Source organism: Maylandia zebra, linkage group LG7 (genome assembly GCF_041146795.1).
Source record: "Maylandia zebra isolate NMK-2024a linkage group LG7, Mzebra_GT3a, whole genome shotgun sequence".
In the NCBI taxonomy this organism is placed as follows: Eukaryota; Metazoa; Chordata; class Actinopteri; order Cichliformes; family Cichlidae; genus Maylandia; species Maylandia zebra.
The window spans coordinates 3,873,569-3,893,563 of NC_135173.1; the positions used below are offsets into that span (position 1 = coordinate 3,873,569).

General features: G+C 38.9%; 1 protein-coding gene across 2 annotated transcripts; it reads left to right on the top strand.

Annotated features, from left to right (window-relative positions):
* The first annotated feature begins 527 nt into the window (after positions 1-527).
* On the top strand, positions 528-4,785 carry LOC106675651 (zinc finger BED domain-containing protein 4-like). Of its 2 annotated transcripts, XM_076885580.1 has the most exons (4): positions 528-721; positions 1,684-2,744; positions 2,890-3,206; positions 3,869-4,785. In XM_076885580.1, the coding sequence occupies exons 2-4, from the start codon at positions 1,807-1,809 to the stop codon at positions 4,222-4,224; spliced, it is 1,611 nt and encodes a 536-aa protein (XP_076741695.1). In that variant the 5' UTR covers positions 528-721; positions 1,684-1,806; the 3' UTR covers positions 4,225-4,785. The 2 variants fall into 2 exon arrangements, with proteins under 2 accessions (XP_076741695.1, XP_076741696.1); XM_076885581.1 differs by lacking the exon at positions 528-721 and having other exon boundaries at positions 1,255-2,744; positions 3,905-4,785.
* Positions 4,786-19,995: the final 15,210 nt, after the last annotated feature.

The following is a 19,995-nucleotide window of genomic DNA, read 5'->3' on the forward strand; positions in this document are numbered from 1 at the left end:
AAAAGGTGACCCTACCAAAACCAAAAACACAACAACAAGGAGAAGGAGGAAAAAAACAGTGACAAATTCACATGTGCAGCCTGCCCTGCAGGAGGCAATACAATATAAATTAGATTATAGTGCATCAATATACTTTTTTTTAATGTCAAATATATTAAGTTAACATACCTCCAGCAGACAACTGTGTTTGCTGCACACCTGGCTTATCTTGGCTTATCTTGTAAAAATCACTACTAAAACATAAAATACAATAAACATCAAATACATTTCAACAAATTTAAAAAAAACACGAAAAGAAAAACAGCCTGTACCTCGAACCTCTGCTGTAGAGGTTTAAAACAACTGTTGGTGTAGCAGACAATTAAAACTTCTCAGGCTCTTCACCTACTCACACAACCATTGTTCACAGCCGCTCGTCAGTGGAAATGAAGAGCACCTGCTGCTACTTCCTCTTTTATACCCTCCATTGGGTCCCCTGGGTCCTAAAGACTTCCCCATTACACAAAGAAGCCAAAATGGAGACAGAGGACAACACTGTCAACCATGAAAACGACGTAGAAAAGACGGAGGACGCGTGCCCGTGGCCATACCTGGAGGAATTTTTCGTGTACAGAGGAAGAAAAGGAGACAGCGTCCAGATGCAGTGCAAACTTTGTTTGACCTCTACAGTCATTTCAGCTTACAAGACTTCAGCATCTAATCTAAAAAAAAACACATTGAGGTAAGAGGTTTTACAACTATACGTGTATGATATTGCTTTCTTATTTTTCATGTGTGTTAAGGTTACTAGTTTGGCTAAGATATTGTCACCGCCATTGGTTAGCCTGATATTAAAATAAGACGGAGCTAGCTAATGTTCGTGTGTGCATGCATAATTGAGCTACAATTCGTAGGAATGTTTTAGCTTATTATTTGGATAACCACCGTCATTACAATAAATTAAACTTGTAGTCATTTAAAACTCACAGGCCTACAATCAGCTGGCCTATTTAAAAAAACAAACAAACAAAAAAACAAACAAACTTGAACACAATGCTGAGCTGCATCTCAAATTAATCTTCCAGCTCTCAGCTGACATGTACCAGAGCCCGATTGATGGATCAGTTGATCAGTATCATTGGCCTGATATAGGTCTATCATAGTGACATGGCTCTTAATCAGTAGGGTTATATGTTTCCCAATATGATATCTTTTTTTAAAGAACATAATGTGGATTGGTTTTATTTGTTAGCTGTATGGGCAGCATTTTTGTGTATGTGATCCCTTTTCTTAAATTAGATTTGCTATATACACATATTTTGCTCTCTTAGTATTTTTAGGACCTGACTAATACTGAAAACTTTAGGGTGATACTGATAAAAAGGAGTTAAAAATTTAGATACTGATACATTGGTCGATACTCTTTTTACAGATAGTATACATATTACAGAACTTAGAATGTATACAGAAATTCATGTTTTTTGCAATGATCGTTCAAAATTGGTTTACACTTGTGAATAAATACAGCAATATATCTGCAAAATTTGACCAATTCACCACTCTTTTATACTATGCTCAACAATCAAAGATTAGCTCAAGTCTAGTTGAATAATGTTTTAAAAATGTGTTTTCTTTTAGTGTTAATCACAGTGATGTTATGAAGTAATGTATGAACCTGACGTATGATAATATTTATCTCTACAGAGGAAACATCCATCGAAGACTGAGCAGTACAATATCACTGTGGCATCAACATCTCGACAGCGAAAGACCACAGCCACACCAAACAAGCTCTCAGCAAATACACAAGCCAAGTTACCAGACCTGATGTTGAGAGCTGCAAACAAACATGTTCCACAAGCAACTGTTGACAAGCTTGTCATCAATTTCATATGTGAGGGTCTACAGCCATTTGCAGTGGTAGAACAGCCATCTTTCAAAGAATTGGTTACCACATTACAACCTCAAGCCAAAGTCATCTCCAGACCCACTGTCCGTGCCAGAATCTGTGAAGCTGCTGATCACATGAAGATGACTTTGGTTGCAGCATTGGATAAAGTCAAATTTGTTGCTACCACTACTGATTGTTGGTCAGCTCATCAGAAAAGTTACCTTGGAGTCACATGCCATTGGATAGAGGAAGCGTCCCTGGAAAGAAGATCTGCAGCACTAGCATGCAAAAGATTGAGAGGGTCTCACACATTTGACATGCTTGCTGGTGCGCTTGATGATATCCATTGCCAATACAAGATTAGAGGCAAAGTTGTAAGAACCACAACTGATAGTGGATCCAACTTTGTCAAGGCCTTCCACATGTTTGGGGCACAAAATGATGCAGATGAAGCTGAAGATGAAGCAGACCCAGAAATTATTGACCTGACTGACCATAGGGACTACCATGAGGCAAGTGCAATTCTTGATGAAGACTCTGGTTTGGAGTATCAACTTCCGCCTCATCAGCGATGTGCATGTCACCTGCTAAACCTTGTGGCAACAACTGATGCTGCCCTAGCAGAGAGCATGAATGAAACCTACAAGAGGCTCTCCCGTGCAACCTTTGCAAAATGCCAGGCCATTTGGAACAAAACTGGCCGATCTCATTTGGCTAATGAAGTGGTAGAGGACAAGTGTAAGCTACAGATCATTCGTCCCAATGCAACACGATGGAATTCAACCTACCTTGCCATTGAAAGGATAATACGCATCATTGATGAGAAGGGGGAAGATGCCATCAGGAGCATTTGTGAGGAGTTCAAGGTGAAAATGTGAGTAAAATTGGACACCTACCAATATGGTTTCAAATTTTGTGAATTTTCCTTAATGGATGGTTAAAAACGTGAGCAGACTCTTAATATTAAATCAGAAGATCCCTATTATAGTCATGGTGGGTTTTGTTGTTGTGTCTTACAGGTTGAGTCCTGCAGAAGTTGCATTCCTAAGGGAGTACTGTACCACCATGAAGCCACTGGTGAAAGCTTCAAACATCCTTCAGTCTGAGTCCACTTCCTTTATGGGATGGCTCCTGCCAGTAATCCAACAACTACTGTCCAAACTTAGCAGGCTGGAGACATCAAGCAAGACATGCGTGCCACTCATCAGAGCCCTGCAAAATGGCCTTCAAAAGCATTTTGGAGCGATGATGGAGGATCCAGAGTTGGCTGCAGCTGCAGTCCTCTTACCCAAGTTCAAGACTTCCTGGACTGACAGAGCAGATGTAACAGAGGCTGGTAAGGATTCATGTGATCCCATTTTTGTGTATTTTTACATTTGAACACATGCTTAAGTGAGTATTTCACCTAATCAGAATCAGAATCATCAGAATCAGAATACTTTATTGATCCCTGGGGGAAATTATTTTTTGTTACAGTGCTCCATTTTAAACCAACATTAAGACAAGACAGACAATACGCTAACTAAGAATAGTACAATATATACATATATATACATACATACATACATAAGTCACTTATAAATAAATATTTGGAAAAGAAACATGTGTAGCTGTAGCAGCAAACAGTGTGTTAAGTGGATGCGTTGTACAGGGAGATGGCCACAGGCAGGAATGATTTCCTGTGTCGTTCAGTGGTGCTTTTCGGTAATCTCAGTCTCTCACTGAACGAGCTCCTGTGACTGACCAACATGTCATGGAGTGGGTGGGAGGTGTTATCCAACATTGTCTTTAGCTTGGACAGCATCCGCCTCTCCGACACCACCTTGAGGGAGTCCAGCTCCATCCCCACAACATTGCTGGCCTTACGGATCAGTTTATTGATGGTCTGTCCTGAATACTAAACAATCCTTTTTGAGAATTTGCCGATTTTAAATTTGTGTTCAGGAATAATCACTGAAATTTAAATAACAAAATTGTGTTATCTACTTGCAATTACAGCCTTGACATACATCAAACAACATCTTGAAACGACAGAGCATGAGAGTGAGGATCAGCAAAGAGAGTCATCTGATGAAGATGAATTCTTCTCCAGACCAATCTCCAGAAGGCTGCAAAGTGCAGTTGAGCTTGATGGTTATCTTGCTTGTGCCACAGACACCATGGAGCTGCTGCACTCCTTCTCAGCCATCAAAAACCTCTCTCTTAAACTGAACACAGCTCTGCCTGCTTCTGCTGCGTGTGAACGACTTTTTAGCTGTGCTGGTCTACTTTTCACTGCCAAACGAAGTCGGATTGCCTCTGTTAATTTAGAAAACCAGCTCTTGCTGAAACTGAACAAAAGGTTCAGAAAGTAAAGTGTGAAAGAAATACTAAGACTTTAAGACACTTACCTGCCTGTTGTTCAGTGTATGGGGAAAAGTTTAAATGGTTCTACGCATGTTCAGAAACATTTTTGTCATTGTTTTAACAAACAAAATTCCTCCTTTTATATCTACATTTATTTACAAAACAAGTTACCTTTCTATACCTTGTTCATCTGAAAAATGTGCTTTGAATATAAATATTTATACTGGTGAATCGAGTTGAATGCCTGCTATTGACAACAGAATAAAACATCAGTCTGTTAAAAAGTAATTAATACTCTGAGTAGTTTTTTAGAACAGTACTTTGTACTTTTACTCAAGTATTTTTTTTTAACACCAGTACTTTTACTTGTAATTGAGTACAATTTAACCAGTGTAACAGTACTTGTACTTGAGTACAAATTTTGAGTACTCTTTCCACCTCTGTTAATCAGACATATCAAACTGGTGATTGATTAAATACATGGGACTATAAATTAAAACAGCTTGCAGCTTAATAATACATGCTGCTGGATGAAGGTCAACAAGCAAAACTGAAAATAAAATTATACATCATGACGTGCTGTGTTCCTGCTTTGATTTGGTCACTGCTTTTCAAAATTCAGAGACTTTTTTTTGAGCAGATCAGTGTCCCCAGAAGAATGAGAGCTCATCAGCGCCTCACTTTTGGAGGTTGATGAAAGAAATCTCTCACATAGCAGTTGTGGCAGCTAATCCAGAATAAATACCGTGAATATTCTTGGAATTAATTCTGCAAGTAGCATTTTAAAAGACTGAGGAAACAGACTTTTTAGAGGGATGAGATTATGAAGAGAGCAAGCAAAAAACCAAAACAAAGTCTGACCTGAAAATATTGGAGTAGCTTGGAGGGGAAAAAATGAAAGAGGATGCAAAGAGTAACTAAAGAGAAAATATACAATGCAAACGTCTGTGTAGAGATCTGAATAGAACATGATGTCAACGCACGTCTGAGCAGATCAGCGGAAACAAAAGGGATAAAAGAGACGATTCCTTTTTTGTAAAAATAAAAAATAGCTCAAAAGAAACCCAGATTAACAAAGCGCTCAAGGGTGACTCCAATGAGCTTTCCCAAGGTTCTTCCTGTGGCTGCAGGTGGACTATATTGAAAATTATATGAATGATTAATGATGGCTCCCTTTTCAGGATATATCGTTTCCCCTCAGTTTGTGTGTGAAGGCTGAATAGTCAGCCTTGCTGCCTCGCCAGGACCTAAACCTCCAGCAGGCATCATTGCCACAATACCCTCACAGTTAAGGCCACAGTGGGATTACACTGCATGGAAATATATTTGTGAGGAAACTTTGAATTGTGAGTCACCTCGTTTTAAATAACAAATAATTTAAACAATGTGATTTGCCCTAAATGTTGTGTACTTATGTTTATAGGATATATGCAACACCCTAACTCTAATATTATATATAACTGTATTTATATTAGCAAAGAGTAAATATATAATAAAATAGGATAGGCTAAAAAGGAGCCTTTATTTTGAAAATAACACTTTGGACCAATGTCACCATGAGACATTTTATTGTGAGACATCTTCACAGATGACTATTTCAGTGTTAGAGATGTAATGGAAAAGCAATAAAAGCGTGTGACATGTAACCCCTTTCTCTGCCGCTTTGATCTGATTAACTGTGTTGTGACATCAGTTGGGGGAAAGAGTTGGAAAGAATAAACCTGAGGGGTTTGTAAATCCAGCCAAATTCACTGGAGGGCTTGGAAACTGCCAAGACAGAAAAGCGCAAAGACTCAAAAGGACAAATTAAATATGTAATATTAAACTCCAGATGACCTGAACCGAAATCACAGAATAACCCCGATCATCCATGTGCAGCGAAAGCAAGATTGTGGTGAACAGACAACTGGAATGTCAGCTGACTTTTTGTACTGGGAAGTCCAAAAACTGAAAGAAAATGACTTTGATACCAAATGATACTGGTTCCCTAAAATAAACCAGCTAACTTGGATGAACTGAAATAAGCGCTGTCAGCAGCTGCCACATGCTGAACTAAAGTCTTGACTACACTGCATTTCACACGCTGTGTGAAGAGAAAGGCAAATCAGTGATGACAATAGATCCGGCTCAAGAGGGTGTTTTAATTGTCAGCATCATGTCATCACAGGAATACCATGATTGTTTACACGCGTATTGCTGCAGTAACGTTAACTTCGCTAACGTTTCGACTGTCCACTCGTCTCTTCCAGGCCATGAAGGTCTGCTGCCAGCATTGTGCCATATAGATTTTCATTTGGGGCACTTTGTGCTGCAGTGGAGGAGGACACTGCTCCTGTCACATCCGATCAGCTCGTCTGTTCTTCTTCATCTAAGCTCTGTTTCTGTCTGCCTCACCCTCTGACCTGGCATCCGTACTCCACAGAGCTCTAGTCAAACCTCTACATCTCAGCTTAACTGTGAATCAAATACTACTTGATGTTGAGGAATGGTAGTATTTCAGATCACGGCATTGAAAATCATCCAGTTGAAGACATGACTGAGGCAAAGCAAACTTCAAGAAAAAAAAAAACTCATAGTATCCTATCTTGCCCACCAGTGTAAAGATTTCATATTTCATTTAATCCAGCATGTATTGATTTCTGGGGAGTGCGGAGTGTGAAAGGAGAGAAGAGGAGACGTAGTAAGAGAAGGCTGAGATAGTATCTTTCAGTTTGAAATAGGCAAAACCAAACATGTAAAAACACACAAGTCGGTTATTTTTTTTCTTTCCAATCTTTGGTTTAACCTCATTATCACCTTATTATCTGTTTAAAAACCCCATTTATATATAGACACCAACCACTCAGCCCCACATCCCCAGGCTGAGTAAGCAACATAGCATGTTTCTGTCATTTTCTTGGCCTCTGGTCCCTGGGCCATCTGAGAAAGGATCAATACCCATCGTTGTCTGCTGCTCCCTAATCACAGCTCCACTGGTGTGAGATGAAGCAGAGAAACAGGCTGTGTAGTTTCCTCCTTTCCCTGGTCTTGCAGTTTCCTCTTTGTCTTTCCTCTCTCTGTCTCTTGCTGCAACCAGACTGACACCTAGTGTGTGTGTGTGCATAACAGAGCTGAAAGGAGGCATTCACTGCGGTGCCAGAAAATGTTCATGTGTTTCAGTGTCCTTTGAAAAGCAGCCAATGGCCTATACTGGCAATAACTCGTCTTTGATGTTGTGTTTCATATTTCATATTCATATTTTCCTTCTCGTGTCAAGTTTTGATGTTTGTGCTGAGATGCTGCACTTGATGTCTGGCTCTCCCTCTCTCCATTTTCATTACATTGTGCTAACCATGCTTGCGTGAGAGCAGCGTGTTAATGAATAAATGAATTAATTAGATCTTGTTTGATCCACCATCATCATCAGGCATCTCTCCCCCTTGGTAATGACCTCAATAATGGTGCTGACTTTAATGGGATTTTAATTGATTTAGCTGCTTTAGTTTCCTGGTGTGTATGTGCCCTGCGCTATTCAGACAAAGGTGAGCAGCGGAACCGATCCCTAAATGCCTGAAACCTTTCCTTTCATATCCCGTTTTTCCTACACAATTGTCAATGGTAAAACATTAAATCAAAGTAAATTAATCTTTTGTGCATTAGCATTCAGGTAAAATTGCACGGCGAATTTGTTCTGGTTTGACTGAATATATAAATCTTGGGCTGAAATGCTTTTTCTCATGATTTTATTTGAAAGCACTCACAGATTCTGATGCCCCCAGGTCCTCTGGCAAGCTGCTCGATAAGGGCCAAACACACCAAATCTGCCTCTCCATAGGTCTTATTAGAGCCTAGTGTAACAGGAAGGGGAGCATCACCTGACATGCATTGAGGCAGTTATCCAGTAGGTAATTTGGAAGCCAGGAGAAGAAACTTAAGGTCTATTATAAAGCCAGGACATGCACATTTATTATTTATTGTTCACTTGCGATTTCCTTCAACTACATTACTGTAGAGGAGAAATATATTATTTGAGACACACAACAGGAACATGGTCCACAAACACAGCATACAGCATTAGGATGCATTCTTGAAATTTGACAGTAATTATTTTCTTAAGGTTGTTAAAGTGCACTGGGTTATGAGAGATCAAGCTCAGTTTGACTATTTTAGGGATGAGAAGAGAAAAGGCGAAAGCACAGAGAGGTGAAAGACAAAACACAAATTATAGGAGAGAGGTGACAAAGCTCGCACATATTAGTGACATATAAATGCATTGGATTGTGTGGAGAATAAATGCTAAGTGCATCATGGGAAGTTCTCCAGCAACCCAAACCCATAGCTGCATAACTAGGGAATGGTTCACGGTTACCTGATCCAGCTCTAACTATGAGCTCTATCAAAAAAAAGGGGAGGGTGTTTAAGCCTAATTTTAAATTTAGTGTGTCAATCTCCTAAATCTGGATCTATGGGGTGATGGCCTGATATCTGAAGACTCTGCCTCCTATTCTACTTTTGTAAACTCTAGGAAACACAAGTAAGCCTTCAGTCTGACAGCGAAGTGCTTTGTTGGAATAATAGGATACTAAAAGGTCTTTAAGGTGTGACGTTGGGGGGGATCATTCCGGACTTTGTACGTGAGAGGAAGACTTTCAAATTCAGTTCTGGATTTAACAGGCGTTGAATGAAAAGAAAAAAGAAGCCAGTAGAGAAGAAATATGAACTCTTTTCTAGTCCCTGCTACTATAATAGAGACTTACAGTAGTAAAAAACACATGAATGCTCTGCTCTGATCTGGAACTACAATAGTGCACCGGTTAGCACTATTACCTCAGAGCAAGAGGGTCCCAAGTTTGAACCAACCTTGCAACCTTTCTGTGTAGAGTCTGCATGCTGTCCATGTTCCTAAGTTAGCTGGTAATTCTGCTGTGAGCTGTTGCTGTTTCTTTGTGCTCTGTAAAAATGGACTCTGAGGTAGCATGGTTCTAACTTTAGCAAAAATGAGCAGAAGGCCCAGATATTTGTTTAATGTTCTCACTGACAGGATGTATCCTGGTCAACAATGTTTCCAAGATTCCACACATTGTTATTGGAGGTCAAGGTAAATAAGTATCTTACACACCATGTTTGGATTTATTTATTTATTTATTTATTAGATTTTTAGGGCCAAATGTAATCTAAATTTTGTTAGAAGTAGCCAATTACATGTTATCCAGGGATTTCTGTTTTTACCCTCTTAAGCCCCAAGGGAGTTTCTGAGCTTCCTGCTCAAAAATGTAATGCCCAAATTTAATTGATTATTTCTCTGCAATTACAAACTCTGTCCTAATAAAGGTCATCTTATCTTATCTTATCTTACATTTGGTTCCAGGATTTCAGTAACCAACATATAAACATCATCTGTGCAAAGATTTATGTTTCTAAAGTGAAACAGTGAAAAATTACAGCCCTGTCAATACATGAATATCCAGAGGTTGTACAAAAATGTCCAATTTTGGCACGCAACTGGACACCATGCCAGTTGAATTTTTTAGGTATTAAAGAAATTAATACATTTTATTAACAGGCCTAAAATGCTTTTTTTTAAATATATTTTTGAAGAATTAACCACACATTTACATGGTAATGGCCCTTTTCTGCAGTGCACATGAAGCTAATTGGTCTCTGGCCCTTTAAACTCCGAGGGGCTGTAACTTTGGTTTCTTTTGGTCAGTTTGCATGATTGACACCTCTTTTTAATCAGTTTAGCCAATAGAATCAAAGTAATGATGCCATGTCACGTCACTTCAACCAATCAGATGTTGCAATGCCAAAACCCACGTGGGCCCAAATTTGCTGCTTGTGGCTTCTGTCCAGTCACGTGTCTGTAGGTGGGTCTAAAATGGAGGTTGTTGACAGAAAACGGCTCTGAAGGCATGGCTAGGTAGGCATGGTAACTACTGATAATCACGTGGCTACCGGCTACCAGTGAAAATAACAGCAGAGGGTAAGCCAATCTCTGTCTTACACATTTGCGCTGCTGTGTGTTTTTGTGGTTTTCTTTTGCGGCTCATTCAGTGAATTTTGGTCTGATCGTGGTGAAACTTCATGTGTGGATTCAGTGATAGCTCTGGAAGCTAACCAGCCTATCTTTAGCCGGTTACATGAAGTCTGGAGAATTTCCAGTTCGGTTTTGTTTGTTTAGTGGTCTTCTGCGCATTTACGTAACTGCTTGTTAAATCATGGCTTGTTTTCGATGTGTTTGGTGGTTGTAGAAATGGTTTATGTGACATTTTAGCTGAGATTCAGAGGTTTCTGTGGATACCACACATGTCTGGACTTATATTTCTCACCCCGTCTTATATCCAATTAAACGTGATCTCCTCCCAGGGCGTGGGGCTTAAGTGGTTAAGAAATGCCTGCAGTGGCTCTCTTCCACAGCTTATCCTGTCTTCCTTCTCTCTCTCCAACCTGTAGCAGCAGATGGCCCCGCCCCTCCCTGAGCCAGGTTCTTCCTGTTTCTTCCTGTTAAAAGGGAGTTTTTCCTTCCCACCGTCACCAACGTGCTTGCTCATAGGGGGTCATATGATTGTTGGGTTTATCTCTGTATGTATGTATGTCTATCAGAATACAGTTCAAACCAGCACAGTTCGGTTCCTTTAATGCCGATACTGTATAGTAAATTCACAGAGTACCTATCATCTCCAATTTTGTACCATCCAGCGAGTGGAAATAGATCACAAGGAAACATCTCACTAACTTTCTCTTGGGCAATACGACGTTGGAGCAAAGAGGAAATGTTATTTAATCCTGCATTTACATATTTCACGTTGTGCATTTATTTGATAAGTTTCTCTGCAAAGGAGTTTTCACAAAATATTAAATATGATCATTTTTGTGACCCAACACTCAGTTTTTCTTATCTTGCACCCATCTCATTCAGCTGTTGAGGCACAGCATTTTAACAGCTAATGTACAGTGTCAGTGATTTAAATAGAGTTCGCCACAGCAGAGACGATGAAGACCAAAAAAAGAACAAAGAATAGCATGTCTTTTGGACACTTGCAGCATTTCCTGTCTTAATATCCTGTATTGCTGGAATTGCTATTAGCCTGAATAGACACTGACATTTACCTGAAGAATAAAACTCAGTCCCTCATTATAATCTCACTGTTTCCTTTGTAATTGCCTATGACAGTTACGTGGTTGTTGTCCATGTGTCGTTAGTCCAGACGCCCCTTGTGATAAGCTTCTGAGTGCAGATAGGTTGCAGTCCTGAGGCGCCTGTCATAAATAAAATGCATTACCACTGCGGCTGCACCGTTATAACCTCCTCTCGGCTGTGCTCTCCTGTCTCATCACCCTGCTGACCACAGAGGTGAAGTGGTTACACAGTGTGAATGTGCGCATTTGCACATTCTTGTTTGTGTCTATTTGACATTTTAAAGCTAAAAATAAAATTACTGGTCCACCACGATGATTTTCAACTCAACCCTTTTGTCATTTAATTTAATGTTCAAATGATGTTGCTTGCTCTTCTACCATTAAAAATTAGATTTAAAAATGCTTAGCTATATAAGCAGTTTAATTGGAAATACTTTCTGCAGAGCTGTTTTGTCCTTCCCTGAATGATTTATGATTCTGTAACACTTTTGAGAGCATTTCCAAACACATGAAATAACCTGACATTGAATTAGTTGTTGTAAATAATAATAATCTTCAATAGTTCATTTACATGAACACACGAGTCATCTGACGTTTGGTTTTTGGCTAAACTGTTTTCTGTAGCAAATTTTAACGTTGTATAATCTGTGATAGACTAATGGATTGGAATTATTTAGTTCGTCTTGTATCAGGCCAAATGCTAGAATATTGTCCTTGGAGATATGAGTGATTGTACCTTCTGTGTGCTTTTAAGGACATATTTAGCTTATGAAAGCTGTTCTGTCCTTGCCTTCATGCTAATGCCCCAAACAAGGCCTTGACTTTCTACGTTGTTCTCAGGCAGCCAGCCGACCAGAAGACAGGATCAAACATGGGAGGAGGAGATCTCAGCGACTGGAGTCAGATGCTCTTTCATCTCTTCTCTGCCATGCCAGCACACACTCTAATGCTTCATTTTCCCCATGCACAGGGGAGGGAGTCTCCACAAAGAGAGCTTTCTGAGCGAACTCTCTCCGTGTCTATCTCTCGTTTTCAATTCCGCTTTAACTGGTTCATCCCTGATAGAAATATGGATCAAGATAGACTTAGTTATGCGCTCCAATTTTGTATGCATCTCTCCCCCCTGATGTGGAAAAGAGTAAATATGTGCTTATTGCTGCTTTTCCTCTCAAGAGAACCCGGAGCTTTTGCCGACTGTGATTGCACCGAATGGTTTTGTCTGAATGGACTATTGCACAAATGAGGCTATAGTCATTTCTTTGTTTCTTTCGGAGCAATATTCAGAACATTTGTTACATCCAACCTCTGTGAATTGTTGCCACTTTCAAGGTCACCTGAATGAGATTTGGTTTCTTTATGTGTAAAGGTCAGTCTCTCTTTACATAGTGTCGACTAGTGTTTGCTTCCCACTGCTCTCCATTTCACAGCCTTTCAGAACTGAAAAAGAGAGAAAAACATATTTGCTCCATCCTCTGGTTCTGAAGTCTTTTGAATTTCAGCTGATCTCTATATACTATAAAAAGGTAGATGTTCTGTGTTTGGTCTGTCTTATTAGAAATCTGTTGCCTATGGGCGACACAAAAAATATTAATAAAGACTGAGATTAAAATGCTAAAGTAGCTTCACAGAGAGTTTGAACACCCAGGCTAAATAAAGCAAACCTCCAGAGGTGAAAGATGTCACAGAAATCTGAGAATATCCAATTTACTGCTACTTATTAGGATAAATACCAATCATTTACATGATATAGATTTACACTGGAGTAACAAGGCAAAGAAATTTCATGATATCAAATTGCCTTGAGCAAATTTAGTCAGAGTTTGCTATTTCGAATCTGCAGACATACAGGATTTAATTATGCTGAATTAGCAGCCTCGAAGAAGATGTGTAAAATTTGAATGTTCAATCAAAATGGAAAGTATCTTCAGCTGGAGAAATTTGGCCTGGGAGATGAATGAATATATTTTATACCAGAGAGAGAGGGAGAGAGACAGCGGGAGAAATAAAAATACAAATTTCAAACGCTTACAGTCTCATCTAATCTGTTCTATTGAAATTATGTGAAATTATCATATCCTGGCAGGCTAGAAAAAAAGAGCACTTTGGAGGTTCTCAGTGATATCAGTTATATAAATTTGAACTCTTTAACTTGAGTAAGCCTCCAGTGAGTCTGGCTGATTCCAGTTCACCTCTCAGCATTAGTCTTTGATCTCTGACCTTGGATTTCAAAATATCGGAGCATATGTGAAAATCATGTAATAGGAGACAAAAAGGAAAACGGTGGGCTGAGTTAGCTACTCGAGGTAACCGAGTAATTATTTAGTGTACTGTGATTTGTGGAGTGATTGTGCATTCTGACTTTGGGTTAGAGGTGGGCGGATCGACCCAAATATCTTTAGGATTGATACCAAAGCACTGATATCGCATCAGTACGAGTGCAGCAGGATTGATACTTTGTTTCTATCCTCTGAGTTTAGTAAATAGTTCAATGAAAAATGTGTTAAATAAAGTATTGTTTTGGAAATAAAAATCAGCATCTGAACCTTTTAATCTTTTATTATTCTAATAATTCTTTTTCTTCTTCTTTTTTACTGTTGGACGTCATATGTCAGAGGTAATATTTAAAATCGGTACAGGTATTATAATAAAAAGAACATTTCTCAAAGTGTTGTAGATATCAGATTTTTTTTTTTTTTTACCAAACTAAGAATTGCTAAAACTCTTTCTTCTATAGTTTCATTTTATTTGTGTTAATTTTCCAACTTTAAAAATTCATCAGTTTTTATTATTATTTAATTTTTTTTTTCACATTTAGTTTTCGTTTCATTTTAGTTAACTATAATCACCTTGGTTGGTATTATTAGACATAAACCTTCAGTTGAAGTAGTTGTATTGTACGTATAGGTCATATTTATTATACGCTTGGTCAAAATTATATTAGTGATACTGGCTGATGTGAAAGGCCATTAGTAACCTACACTTGTAGAAAATATGTTGCCTCTATGGATGTTTATCAAAAAAGCTGTTTATCAACAGCTCCATTTCATATCAGCGAGTAGCCTTTCCTCTTTGTTCCCCGGTGTTCACAGATGCCTGTCACGTCACCATGAAAAGACAAGAGAAAGGGAGAGCATGACACAGATGCATCCCTCCTGACTGACAGACAAGCAGGCTGAGAGGTGTAGCTGATCCCTGAGAAGCACTGCGGGCTTAATATCCCCTCTATATCCTCTCCTTGCGCCGTCTGGTGCCACGAGGCTCAGGTCTGACGTCAGTGTTATTTCTGTCCATCTCTTGGTCAGGGAGGGTTCATCATTTCAAATGCATTATTCACACCGGCAGCATAAACCTAGACAGATCTTATCTCAATAGGGCAAAGCAACCATCACCCCTGGTACACTGGCTGCATAAACAGAAAAGGCTCTGGCTTCACTGTTTTTCACAAATACTCACAGAAGGACTTCTCAAGAAAAAGGAGGGACTTCTGGGAAACCCATGGTCTTTTTAGTTCTGATGTCTTAAATGGTCCTACAAACAATGTCAGGTTATTCAGCAGTGACTGATGTTTTGAATGTCAACGGGCATTGTGCTCCACACCTTGTTAGATAAGCTTTCCTTTCCCCAAAGAATCCACAAAAATCTGAGCTACACATCCTCATGCTCAATGAATACAGGATAAAACACATTATTTTCACTCATGCAATCAAATGCAATTACAGTTCAGCGTAATATTGGAAACATGACTCTTAATCTCCTTTTTGTCAATGTGTTTGTTGTTGTTTTTCCTCAGTGCATTGGTGATCGTTAAGTCATTTTATTATCTGTACTTTCTTTCCTTGTTTATAGTTTACATCCTGTTTTTTTATCTGCAGCCATCCTGTTATTGAAAAGTACACAAAAACAATGGCAGCATATTGCTGTGTTGAAGCCCTTCATTTCAGTTGTAAATCCACTATAAGAGCATCATAAAAAAATTTTCATTTCTATTCAGTAGGAAGAAAATATGAAAATTTGTTTAAGACTTTTCTCACGTCATCACAAATGGGCGAACATTATAAAGATATTGAAAAATTAAGTCTACAACCACATGAACTTTCACAGTTACCAAATGATGATAAGCCTTTCCCAGAAAAGAACGATTTTATAGATACTATTTAAATTATGCACAATATGGTTTTACCATAGTTTAACATCAGTTCTGTAGCACAGCAACGAGCTTTAAAAACACTACTTTACTATTTATGCATCAGCCAGTCAAAAAACAATGTTAGCAGTAGTTTCTGCAGTGCTTTCTATCATTACCATCAGCACCATATTACATTTTAATTATTACATGTTTTATTTAATTCTGATTTCTGGCTTTTACAGAGCGATTACACTGTCTTAAACAGAATGGAACTTACTCTCTTTTTCAGCTTAGTTAGTCATTATTCATATCATTCCTCCCCTTTAGCTTAGTGTATATACATGACTGTGGGGTTGAGAAGAAAGGCTCATTACCGATGTACACAGCAGCCATCAGCTGCATCTCTTAACACCATAATTGAAATGTTAATTTTTATGATATTATTACAGGATTATGGCCTGTGTTCAGAATGAAATCCAAGGTCTTGTAGAACAACGAACAAACGTAGACTCCCCCACTAAAGTCCACTGGCAGACTCAGTCCTAGTTGAGTACGTAGTGTGAGTCTGTGTGACCAGACTGTGTGTGTGTGTATTCCTCAGCTAGTGTCAGTTCAGTGTCAGTGTCTCCTGTTTTCCATTAGGCGTCTGTAAAAACTCAGCTCTGATATGCTAATAAAAATATTTGGAACAATTCACTATGCATGCCTTCATGAAGACACTGTCTAGGTTAATGTGGGTGTACGTGTGTAGCAGTGACTTTTCATGAATAGCTTTACATAAATGAGATTCACGTAACCTCGTTTAGCCATTTTCCCCATTTTTGTTTTATTTTATTTTCCCCAGAGCAACTTTGCTCCTCTGTGCTTTTGTTTCCCTTCCCATCTGTATGGCATATGGCCTGATAGGCAGATGTGATGCTTTTTGTACTTTAAACCTGATAGGTAACTTGGCGTTTTTGTCATTCAGATCACTATCTTGATTGCTTTCTGTTGCTTTGATGACCTGAGGGTGGCTAGCTAGTGAACATGGTGACCAGCTTTGTCTGTTTTTTTTGCCAAACAAAAATACAATCAATCCCTGCACCACAAGCTCCAAACACACCAGTGCTCTGGCTTTTACACACACACACACACACACACACACACACACACACACACACACACACACACACACACACACACACACACCTTTAGTGATTGCTTAGACTAATTAACAGTTTAGCTGTTGGTATAATTGTCAGGAGAGCAGAGAGACACGCTGGGTTTGCTGGATCCTCATTTTTTTCTATAATTGGGACTGGCTGGTGAGGTCAAAGCATTTTTCTTTTATATTTTATCATCAGATAAACCGAGCCTCCGACAGCATTAAGCCTTAAGCAAAACATGGATCAAAGCAAAATATTATCTTCATTATCTTCACCTTATGTATTTTAATGCTTCATAATTTATTTTTATTAAGTCTGAAGGCATCCTTTGCTTTGAAAGTTTCTTTTCCCCCCTTGTAGGTTTTCAAAAATTACATACTGCGTTTAATTCCAATATTCTCCTGAATTATAAACGTAGTGTAGATTTATTGGCTTTTATTGTTTAAAGTATGTTGTTTCTCTTCACTTGGATGAGTGGGCCGTGCCATAATGGAGACTACTACAATCACTGGACTTTCTGCATATAAACACTGCCATAGCAAAACAAAGTGAAGGTAAAAAAAAAATCCACCAATTAGCTTTTGATGTTGTTATCCTGTTAACACAAACAATTTCAGGTACTGTGCAAACTTTTATCAAAGCACACAGTGGATACTTATGTTTCCACATAATTCCAAAATCATATTTCATAGTCGTGATGTCGTCCATATCGTCTGACAATGTAGAAAAAAAGCTGTAATTTAATGAAACATTAATAAGAATACATTATATAAGGCAAATCTAAAATATTTGGTATGACCACATTTATTCTTTCACACAGCTTGAACTCTCTTAGTCAAGCTAGCTTGGAATTTCTTTAAGCAGGCTTCAAGAAGTTCTCCAGGCTTCTTGATGTTTTCTGCCTTTTGTAGGGTAGGGGTTAGGGTTAGGGGGTTAGGGTTAGGGTTAGGGATGTTTTCTTCTTTGGATGTTTTCTGCCTTTTGTTCCATGCTCTGTCTCATATGGCTTCACTAATGTGAAGCTCAGCCTATGGGGAGCCAGTTCATGACTGGTATTGTTCCATTGTGTGTTTTTCTATCCAGGTATGCTTTAACTGCACTGGCAGGGTATTTGGGATCATTGTCATGCTGAAGAATGAAGCCATTGCCAGTCCAGCAATTTCCAGATGGTATTGCACAGTGGATTAAGATCTGAAATGCAGTCCACTGTGTTTTGCAGAATGTTATAGACTGTTGGTACCTCTGTCCTGCAGTCCAGGTCTTTTGTAATTTGCCTTTTATTCCTGTTTCCCTTCCTTAGGAATGACTTCTCGCTGGCCACCCTTTGACTGAGAATATTTCTAATGAACCTGAGCAAATAGATGGATCGGCTGAAGAGTCACATGCGTCTTGCGTCAGGTCTTATTAAGGACATGGCTTTTTGATACTGTGTATCAGCTGTAGATGGTGTTTTTAGGCATGCCGCTTCTTCTTTTTTCTAAACTTGTCCCATTTCCTCAAATTTTTAAGGAAATGCTGCAAACCATGATAAGCAAGCTATGCTGTTAGTTTTTAGCCCATAGCTCTGTATGAATCACATTACCAAAGACACCATTTTCTGCCTGTCCAACTGTTTCATTTTTGTGTTTGTTTGTTTGTTTGCATGGATTTAATTCCTTTTAGTTTTATTTATTTTAAGATTTGCTTTTGGTGTTTATTAGATAGGACAGTACAGGAAAGTAAGGAGAGAACAATGTGCAGGAGATTCCAGACTCAAACCCAGATCCCTGCAGAAGTCTTTTATGGACGGATTGCTCCTCAGCCAGGTGAGCTATACTGCATAGAGGTACAGTTTAAACTAATTCCTTGTTGTGTATGTCAGCATGCTGTCAGTGTCAAATGACTTAACAAAAAAACAAACAAGCAAATCTGGGGGAAAGGAGCCAATGTCCAAAGAAACACTCAAACGAGTGAGGGGCGTCTCAGTGCTTTTGTAAGTGTCTGTTAGACTTTCACTTGCTCAGTTGTGACCCATGTCTGGATGTTTCAGTTGGATGTGTAGGCATTTTTTCTCTACCTAGAATGACACAAAGAGCTAATATAAGGACTTGTAATAATAAATAACAAAATAATAATTATTTCTCAAACTCTTGAATGATGGCATATTTTCGAATACCGCACATTGTAGTGAAACTGAAAATAAATGTGGCCTGTGTGATTGTTTTGACCACCGTGTACAGCTTGTTTCCATTATCCACATGGAAAACTGATTCCCACTTCCACATCCAGCAGAGAAATGTTGGAATTCGTTTACTATCCAGCACTATTCAATATTCATACTTCCTGCCATTGGACAGTCTGGCTAGTCTGATGTGTGTTTTTAGAGAGTTTTGTGTTTTTTCCTTGATGCTTCTGCTTCTTAGTGCACAGAGATTAAACCAAATACAGCTGCAGGCCCTAAAATAAAGAGCTACAAATGCATTACATTGGATTGCAGTGATAGACAACTTGAACATTTAAAATACCATAGTTATTTAATCTCTTGGTATTGTAAAAATGCAGATTGCTGGATCTGTGAGTTTTCTATTTACATGTATATTCTTATGTTTGGTATCACAGTCCATTCAAGCTCTTATCTGACCCATTTTTCACAGTCACAGGGTTATTTTCTTCTGATTGTGATGTCTGTCTTGTTTCCAGCTTGCACACAATGCAGACTGCAAAACCCAAAGCTCTCAGACTGTTTTTCACATATATGCATTTATACAAATAACAGTTCTTGATGACCCAACAAAAACATGCGGCTATGGTAGCTAGACCAAAGATGCTGCGAGTATTCTGTGCTCTGCTTTACGACACACTCACTGTATCCAGCCTATTTTTGTGTGTTTCGTCTCTCAGCAGGCCTCATTCAAATTGGATGTAATGTAATGTAAATAAGCCAGGATGCAGCTACCGTGTAAGCGGTTAAGACCAGGAAGCCTGGCAGGCACTGACTGGAAGGGGAGCCTGGACAAAGGAACATAAAGGCCCAAACACAAAGACAAATCAGGCATAAAAGGGAGAGCCACAACAGCTGACTTTATTTACACAGTAATTGGATGTTTTTGTCTCCATCAAATGCGACCTGCTAAAGAACGCATTAGGAAAAAAATAAAACTAAAGATGTCTTTGGATTGTCCCGTCCCTTTCCCTTTTTATTTTAAATGACTTCATTAATTAACCTCAGTTTGCAGACAAGAGGTTCATCTAAACATACAGAGCCAATTTGATGCCTCCTGCCTCGCACTGCTGGAACGTCTCTGGAAAGTTTGGGGGTTCCCCTTTGAATACGGATTCAGGGAATCTCAGTTAATTTTTAAGGCAACGTTATATTCCTGCTTTGAGCTGTTAGACATTATTTGACATGT

Excerpts from the sequence above, each read along its gene's own strand:
- LOC106675651 (XM_076885580.1), top strand. The coding sequence starts at position 1,807 with ATGTTGAGAGCTGCAAACAAACATGTTCCACAAGCAACTGTTGACAAG. Across the intron at positions 2,745-2,889 it reads GAGGAGTTCAAGGTGAAAAT|GTTGAGTCCTGCAGAAGTTG; the intron begins GTGAGTAAAATT and ends TGTGTCTTACAG. Across the intron at positions 3,207-3,868 it reads AGCAGATGTAACAGAGGCTG|CCTTGACATACATCAAACAA; the intron begins GTAAGGATTCAT and ends TTGCAATTACAG.